This window comes from Podarcis muralis, chromosome 7, assembly GCF_964188315.1.
Source record: "Podarcis muralis chromosome 7, rPodMur119.hap1.1, whole genome shotgun sequence".
NCBI classification, from domain to species: Eukaryota; Metazoa; Chordata; class Lepidosauria; order Squamata; family Lacertidae; genus Podarcis; species Podarcis muralis.
In genome coordinates this window covers 70,069,279-70,081,840 of record NC_135661.1, presented here as the reverse complement: position 1 = coordinate 70,081,840, position 12,562 = coordinate 70,069,279, and the positions used below count along the sequence as shown (strand labels likewise).

The 12,562-nt window shown below is 46.5% G+C and overlaps 1 protein-coding gene across 3 annotated transcripts in view; it reads left to right on the top strand.

The window, feature by feature from the left end:
• NKAIN1 (sodium/potassium transporting ATPase interacting 1) overlaps positions 1 to 12,562 on the top strand; it is a 55,256-nt gene that overhangs the window by 39,890 nt on the left and 2,804 nt on the right. For 2 of the 3 annotated variants that reach the window (XM_028742783.2, XM_028742785.2), the window contains exons 4-5: positions 7,170 to 7,367; positions 10,606 to 10,666. In XM_028742783.2, coding sequence (XP_028598616.1) covers positions 7,170 to 7,367; positions 10,606 to 10,666 — 259 coding nt within the window. Of the gene's footprint in view, positions 1 to 7,169; positions 7,444 to 10,605; positions 10,667 to 12,562 lie in introns of all 3 variants that reach the window. The other variant, XR_003708116.2, reaches the window with a different exon arrangement.

The window sequence follows — 12,562 nt, the reverse complement described above, 5'->3', positions numbered from 1 at the left end:
TATCACAATCATATCGTAACAAGTAACAACAAATTATATTCCCCACTTTCTCCCTCTCCCCTCATGACTTCCCTCAACCTCCCCTTCTGGCTTTTCCTCCCCCATATAAACTTGTCCTGCTTGCAATACTGTGCTTCAATATTATATTCTTTAAATTAAATATTGTTATATTCCTCTCATTTTAACCTCATCTTTATAGCTTCTATATTTACTTTGTTAGTTGTAAGTGTTTAGTCAAAACCTACTAGTGAGTCCATTTCTTTACATTGGTTCCGTAAATACAACATAAATGGTTCCCAGTCTTTTTTAAAATCTCTATTGTCCTTGTCTACTCGTGCTGTTCTACTAGGAAGGCAGAATGGGACTGAACGGCTGACTTTCCACTTTTGTTTAGCAAATTACTCCATGTCTAGAGGAAAGCTGAGAAGGTTTGCAAGGGAATGAGAATGCTAGTGGGAGGAAGGGAGGAAAAATCTGGCAGGACCTTAGTGCTATGGATTTTTATTCAACTAAGTTTTCTTCAGAGTAGACGCAAGTAAATTATGAAATTAATGGACCTAACATAGTCATGCTTATTCATTTCAATGGGTCTACTCTGAATAAAACTTAGTTTAATACCATGCATTAATTTTAGGGCCCAGTCCAAACCCCCAGTGTGTCACACTGGAAGTTGGGTGTGGATGGGACAGAGATATTTTGTGTATTATTACATTTTCATCCCACCTTTCCTCCAAGAAGTTCAAGATGGTATACACCAGGCACAGGCAAACTCGGCCCTCCAGATGTTTTGGGACTACAACTCCCATCATCCCTAGCTAACAGGATCAGAGGTCAGGGATGATGGGAGTTGTAGTCCCAAAACATCTGGAGGGCTGAGTTTGCCTATGCCTGGTGTCCTCCTCTTCATTATATCCTCACAACAGCCCTGCAAGGTAGTTTAGGCTGAGAGTGAGTGACTGGCCCAAGGTTACCCCATGAGCTTCATGGCTGAGTGGGGATTTGAACCCTGGCCTCCCAGGTCCTAATCCAATACTAATCACTACACCACACTGTTCCACGTAAGACATACTGTCCATGTAGCCACTCTAGAGTCACATAATAAGAGGATGTAAGATGGTTTCCTGATCAATCTTTAGAAGCCCTTCTGAATATCTTCCTTGAGGGGATCAATGTGTTTGTTACTGAGCAGATGGCAAAATATCTAAATGTTGTTGTGCGTTTTAGATCTTTAGCAGAATCACACAGTCAGTTGCATCTGCCCTACTTAATGTTGGCATAAGGAAGTCATTTTCAACAGGGTTGATGTTTTGTGGAGTGGCAGACGTCACTCCTCTGTGCTTGTAAACAGGTTAAAGTGCTACACAGAAAGGCATTTGGCCAGAATGGCAACTTAAACTGTTGGAATATGCGCAGCTTGCGGATCTAACCTATAGAATAAGAGAACAAGAAGAGCATTGATTTAAAAAAGATTGGAAAATGTTTATTGAATATATGGGGGAAATTGTGTACACTTGAAAACGTTGGCAGCTTAAGATAAATTCAATAGTGTAAATAAGTTTTGATGGAAGTAACAATGGAATACTGAATGGTTTAGTTTATATAAAATATGCAGGGATCTATGATATGCAAAATGAACCATGGAAAGAGAAGAAGGGAAGTCACTGTATATTAAGGTTGTCAATTTAGATTCTAAATTGTAAAACAGAAAATTTGATAAAAATTATATATAAAAAGGGGGAGGGAGGCAATTGGCCCCCAGTCAACAAAAGAGCATAGGAATCTACCTTAAACTGAGTACATTGGTCAATCCAGCTCAGAATTGCCTGCACCAACCAGCAGATAATATCCAGGATTTTGGACCGGCTACATTTCCAATCCCACCTAGAGATGCTGGGGATGAACCTGTTGCTGTGCCGCTAAGGTACACCCAGGAACAGTTCTCTTTGTGGAGGGGGACAGAAACACTATACTATCTTCTCAGAAGATGGGCAGCTGTTGCTTACAAGGAGGAAGAGGTGGAAGAGAGGCTGTGCGGTGCAAAAGCACCAGCAGGATTGGAGTGGCGGCTGGTTGCAGCTGATGGGAGTTGTCGTTCCAAACTTCTGGAAGGCACCAAGTTGGGGAAGGCAGACTTAAGGTCTTAAAAATGTGGATCTGTGTATAGTTCTGGTTGCCTCGCCTCAAAAGGACATTGCAGAGTTGGAAAAGGTTCAGAAAAGGGGAACCAGTGGCGTAGCGTGGGGGGTGCAGGGGGGGGCCGGCCGCACCGGCCGCAACATCTGGGGTTAGGGCAAATCCACAGGTTAGGGGGCACAAATCCACGGGTTAGGGGGCGCAAATCCACGGGTTAGGGGGCGCAAATTACTTGCCTTGCCCCGGGTGCTGACAACCCACGCTACGCCACTGAGGGGAACCAAAATCATTAAGAAGAAGAAGAAGAAGAAGAAGAAGAAGAGTTTGGATTTGATATCCCGCCTTTCACTCCCTTTTTAAGGAGTCTCAAAGCGGCTAACATTCTCCTTTCCCTTCCTCCCCCACAACAAACACTCTGTGAGGTGAGTGGGGCTGAGAGACTTCAATGAAGTGTGACTGGCCCAAGGTCACCCAGCAGCTGCATGTGGAGGAGCAGAGACACGAACCCGGTTCCCCAGATTAGGAGTCTACCGCTCTTAACCACTACACCACACTGGCTCCCCTATGAAGAAAGGCTGCAATGTTGGGGACTTTTTAGTTTAAACTTGTGGGGATGCCCAAACTTTTTTCAAAGAGGGCCAGATTTGATGAAGTGAACATGCGTGAGAGCCAACCAAAGTTGTTGAGCTTTTTTTAGGACATATACTGCCATGGGGGCCCCCAAAACTTTGGACATGCCTGGTTTAGAGAAAAGGTGACACAATAGAAGCTAATAAAATTTGGCATGGCACAGAGAGAGAAAACTTCTCCCTCTTTCAGAAGACCAGAACTTGTGGACATCCAATGAAGCTGACTGTCGGAAGTTTCAGGACAGATAAAAGAAAATACTTCTTCATGCAATGCATAGTTAAACTGTGGAACTCCCTGCCACAGGAGGCAGGGATGGCCACCAACTTGAATGGCTTTAAAAGAAGATAGGACAAATTCATGGAGGAGAGGGCTATTGATGGCTACTAGCCATGAAGGCTGAGCTCTGCCTCAAGAGCTGGAGGCAGCAGTGACCCGATGCACTTGGAACACTTTTGATTATCATGTGCCCAGCAGCATCTTACTCCTGAGAGTCCCTGGACCCCTCCAGACCAGTGTATTCCTCAACACACCACTGACATAATAATAGTGCATTAGCGATGGATTTATACTGGACCATCCAGACATTCATTAGTTGTGCTGTTGTGCTTCTCCAGTGTTACTGCATTGCTGCCATCTGTAGGGGGCACTTTTTGCGCTAGAGTGCAAGAAAAGTGGGGCAACTCACCACTGCCACTGAAACAAATGTTGCAGGGCTTCAACAGGAAGCTGCATGCACTGATTTCAATTCAAGCAGGTGTCTGCCCCCAAACCTTTGCAGGCACCAACAATTTGGAAAGCAGGACCATGTAGAACTAGCCTGGTGCTATCATGAGCACAAATAATCATGAGTTCACCTCTGGATTGTGGGGGCGGGGCGGCTTGTGTCATATGCTCTTTAGAAGGACTGTAGCTTTTAGGACAATCACCTTTGTTGAAGAGATTTCAAACATGGAGCATGTCCTGGAGCTGTATCTGTGATGAAAGCAGCTCTTGAAAGTGAAACGAAAGCCCTTTGTCGAATCGTCGTCTTTTTTCTATTCTGTTTTGCCGAACAGGCCAGACATATTGATTAGAGCCAGCCGTTCCTGGAAGGAAGCCCAAAACTGGCACTACTGTCTCTATCATATTTCAGAACGAGCCTTTCCCGTGTGTGTGTGTGTGTGTGTGTGTGTGTGTGTGTAATATTTAGGCTGTGTCCTGGTTCCATCAGGGGAGCCACAGTTGCCCCAGGCCTTGCGGGAGGCAAGAAAGAGGGCTTTTGTGTGTGTCTTTGTTTATCCAATCTGTGGCCCATCTCATTCTAAAGGAAGCATAGAAAGGAGAATGGAAAGCTGTGGCCTCTTCGTCCATCTAGCTCGGGACTGACCAGCTCTTCAGGGTTTTCGATGGAGGATATTGCCAGTCCTAACCGGAAGTGCAAGGAAGTGGACATGTTAAGCAGATCCCATATGCAGTATCAGAGGTTTTCAACCTTTTTGAGTCTGCGGCTCCCTTAACCAACTACATGCCTTCTGCGGCACCCCTGTGGGGCTCAGGAGACCCTTGCCTACAAAGCTGGCAGCCTCTCACCCTTTCTCGAAGACCCTTCCTTGTGGAGTGTTCCCTCAGCCTCCTCTCCCCTCCCCTGTCCTTGGGAGTCCTCTGGGCAGCCGCAGTTGCTGCCCCCCTTGCCCCAAAGAGAGGTGCCTCCTCACACTGACCCACAGGGGCCTGGGAAGCACCCCCTGGCCAGCCCCAGAGGCACCATTCTCCTGGGGAGCTTGTAGCTAGGGCTGCTGCAACAAAGAGGCAAAGACACAAGGGGACATCAGAGGAGAGAGGGAAGGAAAGAGGGACAGAGGGAAACAGGGACAGATGGTACCTTGGGGTGCCATCATTCAAGGCACCCCAGGGTACCACAGCGCACTGGTTGGAAACCACCACCATATATCCATAGATTGGAGACTTCTGTATCCCCAAACAGCACCATTCACAGTCAGGAGTGATTCGTCAACAGGTTTGGGGTGTCATCAGGGTTTGCAGAAGTACAAAAAGAGCTTGGAGAAAAAATCCTAGTGGGAAAAAACCCTCCCACAAGCCAGCCAGTGCCCACGGAATATGGACTGAATGTTGCAGGTGGTGAGGGTGGAATGGAGTGTTCTGGAACAGGGCAGGAGTGGTTGGAACCCTAAGCAGGAGCACTCCACACTACAGTGTTTTGTGACAATTCCCACTTTCAAAAGGCAAGTAGTTCATTATAACATTCACTGGATATATTTGCAACCCAGGAAGAACTCAGTGGGTTCCCTGCCCCATCTGACCGGGTGGGGTATAATAGTAATAGTAATGGTAATAATATTAGGTAAAAAAGGTAAAGGACCCCTGGATGGTTAAGTCCAGTCAAAGGTGACTATGGGGTTGTGGCGCTCATCTCGCTTTCAGGCCGAGGGAGCCGGCGTTTGTCCACAGACAGCTTTCCGGGTCATGTGGCCAGCATGACTAAACCACTTCTGGCACAACGGGACACTGTGATGGAAACCAGAGCACACAGAAACGCCATTTACCTTCCTGCCACAGCAGTACCTATTTATCTACTTGCACAGGTGTGCTTTCGAACTGCTAGGTTGGCAGGAGCTGGGACAGAGCAACGGGAGCTCACCCCATTGCACGGATTTGAACCACTGACCTTCCAATTGGCAAGCCCAAGAGGCTCAGTGGTTTAGACCACAGTGCCACTCGCGTCCAATAGTAACAGTAATTGGTAGTAGTAGCAGTAGTAGTAGTAGTAGTAGTAGTAGTAGTAGAATGTGCCCAAGGAGAATAATAGTCTCTTCATTCATAGTCTCTTGCACATTCATTCATGCATTTACAATTTTGATGCAACATTCAGCTTTTGCTTCTTCTTTTTTTGGCAGGCTCAAAGCATCCATAGAAATTAACACTGCTGAATGCAGTGATGCATTGGGTGTTGTAAGTGGGCACTTGGAAACTGTTCCATATGCTTCTGCCAGCGCTCCATGACTTCCGCCACCAGCTACCTTTCCTTGTGGCTCCAGAGAGTCAGAACGACCTCAGCCATGCCAATTTGATCTGAGTTTCTGGAGCCTGTAGTTGGGAATCACAGCTTGTCATGAGAACCTCTCTTGCCTTTGTTAAATGCTCCGGGACAATCGCAGCAGATGGATGGAATGCATCTCTCCCCGAAAGCTCCCTCTGAAAGGCCAGTGCCAGGAGGCAGCCATACAGGGGCAGCTGTCTCGTAATATGTTCTGCTGGCTGGTTGTGAAGCTGGGCTGACTTGGTTATTGAAGGTCCTGGCGGGTAAACAAAGCAAGGCAGAAATCCCTTCTGCCACTAGAGCCCTGCAGTCAATATTGTGTTCTAGTGCGGATGGAGGGACAGAAGCTCTGACAAGGGTTTTTATTATTACTACTACTATTTATTTATATTGTCGAATGAGTCTCGCCAACTCGGAAGAACATTTCCTACACATGCATAGAATTTTAGGTTTCTAGGTGGCAGTGGCATAGATCCTTGCTTTGAGGTCTGAGTACTGAGAAGTACTGTTTTGGAGGGACAGGGGGCAGACTGGTGTGGAGGACTCCCTAGTCCTGAATGGGGTAACTGTGCCCCGAAGGAGCAGCTGCGCAGCCTGGGAGTCATTTTGGACTCCCAGCAGTCCATGGAGGCACAGGTCAGTTCTGTGTCCAGGGCAGCTGTCTACCAGCTCCATCTGGTACGCAGGGTGAGACCCTATCTGCCTGCGGACTGCCTCGCCAGAGTGGTGCGTGCTCTAGTTATCTCCTGCTTTGACTACTGCAATGCACTCTACGTGGGGCTACCTTTGAAGGTGACTCGGAAACTACAACTAATCCAGAATGCAGCAGCTAGACTGGTGACTGGGAGTGGCCACCAAGACCATATAACACTGGTCTTGAAAGACCTACATTGGCTCCCAGTACGTTTCTGAGCACAATTGAAAGTGTTGGTGCTGACCTTTAAAGCCCTAAACGGCCTCGGTCCAGTATACCTGAAGGAGCGTCTCCACCCCCATCGTTCTGCCCGGACACTGAGGTCCAGTGCTAAGGGCCTTCTGGAGGTTCCCTCACTGCAAGAAGCCAAGTTACAGGGAACCAGGCAGAGGGCCTTCTCGGTAGTGGCACCCGCCCTGTGGAATGCCCTCCCACCAGATGTCAAAGAGAAAAACAACTACCAGACTTTTAAAATACATCTGAGGGCAGCCCTGTTTAGGGAAGCTTTTAATGTTTAATAGGTTATTGTATTTTAATATTCTGTTGGAAGCCGCCCAGAGTGGGTATAAATAAATAATAATAATTATTATTATTATTATTATCATCATCATCATCATCATCATCATCATCATCATCATCATCATTATCTTGCTTTCCTGTGTCCTGCTTCCTTAGGACCGAGACTTCATCATGACCTTTAACACATCGCTGCATCGCTCATGGTGGATGGAGAATGGGCCTGGTTGCCTGGTGACCCCGGTGATGAACTCCAATCTGGCCCTCGAAGACCATCACGTCATCACAGTCACTGGGTGCTTGCTTGATTATCAGTATATTGAGGTGGTGAGCAGTGCAATGCAGATATTCCTTGCGGTAGGTGGTACCAGCATCCGTCTCCAGCTGACTCTTCCACCACACTGATCCCTAAAAAACAACTGAGACACTGAAGGTGATTCTGCCCACTCGTGTGTAACAAATTTCACACCCATAAACACTAGATTTATAGAATGGGTTTGCTTCTGATTCCTTTCTTTTTGTCTGGGGAGCCAGAGAGGTCTTCTGGCTAGGAAGAGCATATTAAAATGTCTGTATTTATTTGTTTACTTTCGACTTTAAAAAAAAAATCTGCCAAGAAACCAAGCATTCCATTTCAGTTCCCTGGCACTTTGTGTTACTAGCATACTCCAATTTGCTCCCTGCAAGTTCGTATGAAATGAAAAAGCAACAGCAACCTGTGTCTGGGAAGGTGAGTCTGGAGGTGTAGATAAATTTGAGGGGCTTCAAGCCCTATCCACCCATCCCCCAATTGGAAAAAAAAATCATCAAAATAAAAATTAATTTCTTCACCAGACACTTGACAGTGCATTTCTAGACCAATTAGTCATGTTGAGTTCAGTTCCTAAATCCCTGGCATGAGAAAAAAAACAGAAACAGTGATCCTATCTAGAATGAAAGATGCAGAAGGTTGAGAAATGGACTACGGGATAAACAATTGGGTTGCAGTCGTCTCTGCACACTTACCTAGGAGTAAGTCTGCTGTATTCCATGGGGCATCCTTCTGAGCTGACATTCCTTAAAATACAAGCAAGGAGATCCTTAAAAAGAAATAGCACAAAGGCAAGAAGATTATTATTATTATTATTTTGACAAATGAAGGAGGTCAAAGACACAGGGAAACACACACAGGGAAATGAACATAGTGCAAAAATTATTGGTATTGAGAGAGCAAATCATATGTCCTAGAGGATGGAAAGCAAGAATGAAAAGCAACAGACCCAGAACTCAACCTTGAGGTTAAGTCCAAACTGCTAGCTATGCTGGAAGATGTTTTATTGATATTGTTTCCCTTACGAAACAATACGCTGAGGTCCAGCGCCGAGGGCCTTCTGGCGGTTCCCTCATTGCGAGAAGCAAAGCTACAGGGAACCAGGCAGAGGGCCTTCTCGGTAGTGGCACCCGCCCTGTGGAACGCCCTTCCAGCAGATGTCAAAGCGATAAACAACTACCTGACATTCAGAAGACATCTTAAGGCAGCCCTGTTCAGGGAAGTTTTTAACATGTGATTTTACTGTATTTTTGGTTTTTATGGAAGCCGCCCAGAGTGGCTGGGGAGGCCCAGCCAGATGGGCGGGGTATAAATAATAAATTATTATTATTATTATTATTATTATTACGAAATGCGGTTGTGGAGGCTCCTTCTTTGATCAGTGAAGGAGGGGTGGGGGAGCGATTGATCCTCTCTCTCGTACTGTTTCCCTCTAAATTATGAGCGCACGGCTCCTGTTTTTAACCGGTGTGCAGTGGCTTCTGGTGCACCTTGGAGCTCAGTTCAAGGGTGCTGGTGAAAATGGCTTGGGACTAGGATGCTTAAGGAGAACCATTATTTCCTGCATCTATTTTAACAATGCAGCATTACACAATACTAAAACAAAACGTTTTTGTGACTGACATTGACTTTTTCAGGTTCTTCTAGTAACCCTTAGGCTTGATTGTTGCAATACCTCTAGCTCACATGAGAGTAAACTAGGCCAGGCCTCTTTTTAAGTTGTAGATAATTTTGGTGGCGTCTAACTTGCCCAGAGGGGTGCTCAGCTGGCGCCAGGCTTGTGCAGAACTTGTCTGAGGCCCAAGGCCAGAGTCCCCAATCAGCTGGAAGGGACGGGCTGGTGTACCGGCCATAGCTGGCAAAAGGCACCCTCAGACATTGCCATCCCCTGAGCGTATAAAAGCAGCAACAGGTCAAGGAGCATCCTTCAGCCTGCAGACCTGATTCGGGATGGGGGGGGGAGAGGAATGCACAGGATTTAGCTGGGCCTGGATATCAGCACATTTAATGCACACACAAAAAATAGTAATCTGCAGGTTGATTCCTTTGTTAAAGCTGATTGGAAAGTCACAGAGAAGCAAGCAAGCTTTGGAATTCAGTACAGTGGTACCTCTGGTTGCAAACAGGATCCGTTCTGGAGGCCCGTTCACAACATGAAAAGAGCGCAACCCACAGTGGCGTGTCTGCGCAACCATGGGTTGCGATTTGCCGCTTCTGCGCTTGCGTGTGACGTCATTTTACGCTTCTGCGCATGTGCGAGCGGCAAAACCCGGAAGTAACCCTTCCCAGTACTTCCGGGTCACCGCGGGACATGACCTGAAAGAATGTAACATGAAGTATGACTGTACAGTAGTAAACAACAACAACAACAACAATTTATACCCCACCCATCTGGCTGGGTTTCCCCAGCCACTCTGGGCAGCTCCCAACAGAATATTAAAAACATGATAAAACATTACACATTAAAAACTTCCCTAAACAGGGCTGCCTTCAGATGTCTTCGAAAAGTCAGAGAGTTGTTGATTTCCTTGACATCTGATGGGAGAGCGTTCCACAGGGTGGGCGCCACTACCGAGAAGGCCCTCTGCCTGGTTCCCTGTGGCTTCACTTCTCGCAGGGAGGGAAGTGCCAGAAGGCCCTCGGAGCTGGACCTCAGTTGTAGTTGTAGTATCTGGGTCACCTTCAAAGGTAGCCCCATATAGAGCAGATTGCTGTAGTCCTAGAGGGAGATAACTGCTCTTCATCCATTGTGTGGGTTGTTCAACAACAACAAAAAGCCCAAACAAACAACGGCAACAAAAATGGGAGTGGGGAGTGGGTTTATGGAAGTAAAAGATTCTCCTGGACTAGATCAATAGCGCAATCCTATGCATGCCTAGTCAGAAGCAAACCCCCTTGAGTTCAATGGGATTTATTCTCCACGTGTGGTCCCAGTAAGCACAATACATCTCAGCCAGCATTTTCTTGCCCCAATCCCTGGCTTTTGTTTCTGATACCCAGCTGAGGAAGAGTGCTCATGAACTCCAAAACTGGCTCGCTTCTCTTTCACTTTGAAGTTGGGCCCAATCATGGTATTGCTCTTGATCTTGTTTTGATCTTGGGGGCCAATGTGGCTGCCTGCGATTTTGCGTGTGTGATTTGATTAAGCTATTCAGCCTCATCTTGACCATTTCTGATTCTCGCCGAACTGCCGCTGCCGTTTCCTTGCTTTCAAATAATTCGCTTTCCCCCCTCTTTTTTTCTTCCTTTTCTTTTCTTTTCAAAAAATAATTTTATATTTTGAAGCTCTTCGGATTTGTTTACGCCTGCTACGTCAGCAAAGTGTTTATGGAGGAAGAAGACAGCTGTAAGTACCTTTCATCTACTAATAATTGGAGATTACTTGGCTATGGAGTACTCCATTTAGGGGTAGAGGGAGTGTGGCATGTAGCTCAAACTGTTTATATGATGCAGTAATCAAATATGGTTCAAATGCCACCTTGGTGGCCTAGCAGGGATTTTGAACCTGCTGTTGTTGTTTAGTCATTTAGTCGTGTCCGACTCTTCGTGACCCCATGGACCAGAGCACGCCAGGTACTCCTGTCTTCATTTTGAACCTAGGTCTGCCCAATTTAAATCCATCATACTTATTAACCCATGGGTAGGCAAACTAAGGTCCGAGGGCTGGATCCAGCCCAATTGCCTTCTAAATCTGGCCCACGGACGGTCCGGGAATCAGCGTGTTTTTACATGAGTAGAATGTGTCCTTTTATTTAAAATGCATCTCTGGGTTATTTGTGGGGCATAGGAATTCGTTCATTTTTCCCCCTTCAAAATATAGTTCTGCCCCCCACAAGGTCTGAGGGACAGTGGACCAGCCCCCTGCTGAAAAAGTTTGCTTACCCCTGACCGCTACCCTGTGGTTTGTGGGTACCTATTCGTGTGGGGTTGGTAGTAAACAGGGAGATAAACGCTTCTTTTATTTATTACATTTATACCCCACTTACCCTTCAAAGAAACTCAAGATGGTGCCTGTGGTGCTTTCCCCTCACTCTCTCCCCCAACAATCCTGTGAGGTAGGTTTTGAGAGAGAAAAGGACACCACATTCCAGCAGGCAGAAGCTAAAGGTTTCTACATTCCTCCCCTTCCAATTCTCTCCATCCAGACAAGCAAGGACACATTCCAATGAGGCGAAACTACTGGGGCAGCACAGCAGGGCCTGGGGAGAGTCCTGGGGGCCACACAGAGAATCCTGAGGGGCCACATTAGCCCTACGGGCTGGATTTCCCCACTTCTGTTCAATGCCATTCACCTCCGATGCCTGCGGAGGAAGGCTGGAGTCCCAGTTTGCAAAAGAACAATGAATGTATCCTCTAGCACGGTTAATTCGAAAATGTTTCTGCAAGCAAATCACCCTGCCAGCCTGTGGCTCATGTTCAGATAACATTCTAAATAGATGTAGCGGAAAATTAAAACCTTTTGTGTAAAACAGGACACTGCCTAGCCATTGTAATAAGTTGCTTGGAATATATTTGAAGCTGGCAGAGGCTTATTTGCTCCTGATAGCTTCCAAACGGCAGCATCTGACACAAATGAAATTATTAATAAAGTTTACACATGAAAAAACCCATTTAGGGAGCAGCAAATTATACGTATCCTCCTACTCAGAGCCTGGAATACAGGCGGAAGCTGGTCCTTCCCTGCATGTTTGTCTTTCCTAACAAACTTCAGAGAGAGCTCTCGGCTTTGACAGTCATTCATTTAATTCCAAATCTAATCAGAGAGTCCATTATAGAAGAAGAGACTCAAGCTCAGCTATGGCAAAATTAATATTAGAAGTGTAATAGAAGCATCTCTGAATGCCTCTCACACAATATGGAATGGAAAGTCAGAAGACCAGGCTGGAAAGAGGGACATCATTGCTCTATCTATGTATCTATATTGCAAAACATTTTTAAAAACAGTACAGTGGTACCTTGGTTCTCAAACTTAATCCATTCCGGAAGTCCGTTCCAAAACCAAAGCATTCCAAAACCAAGGCACGCTTTCCCAATAGAAAGTACCGTATTTTTCGCACCATAGGGCGCACGGAACCATAGGGCGCACCCAGTTTTTTGGGGGGGAAATAAAGGGGAAAAAATTATTTTCCCCCCAGGCGCGGGGGAAGCTCGAGCTTCCCCCGACCCCAGCCCCCAAACAGGCAGCTCTCTGCAAGCTGTGGGAGAGGTCCGCGAAGCCTGGACGCGCTGAGCTCAGCGTGCG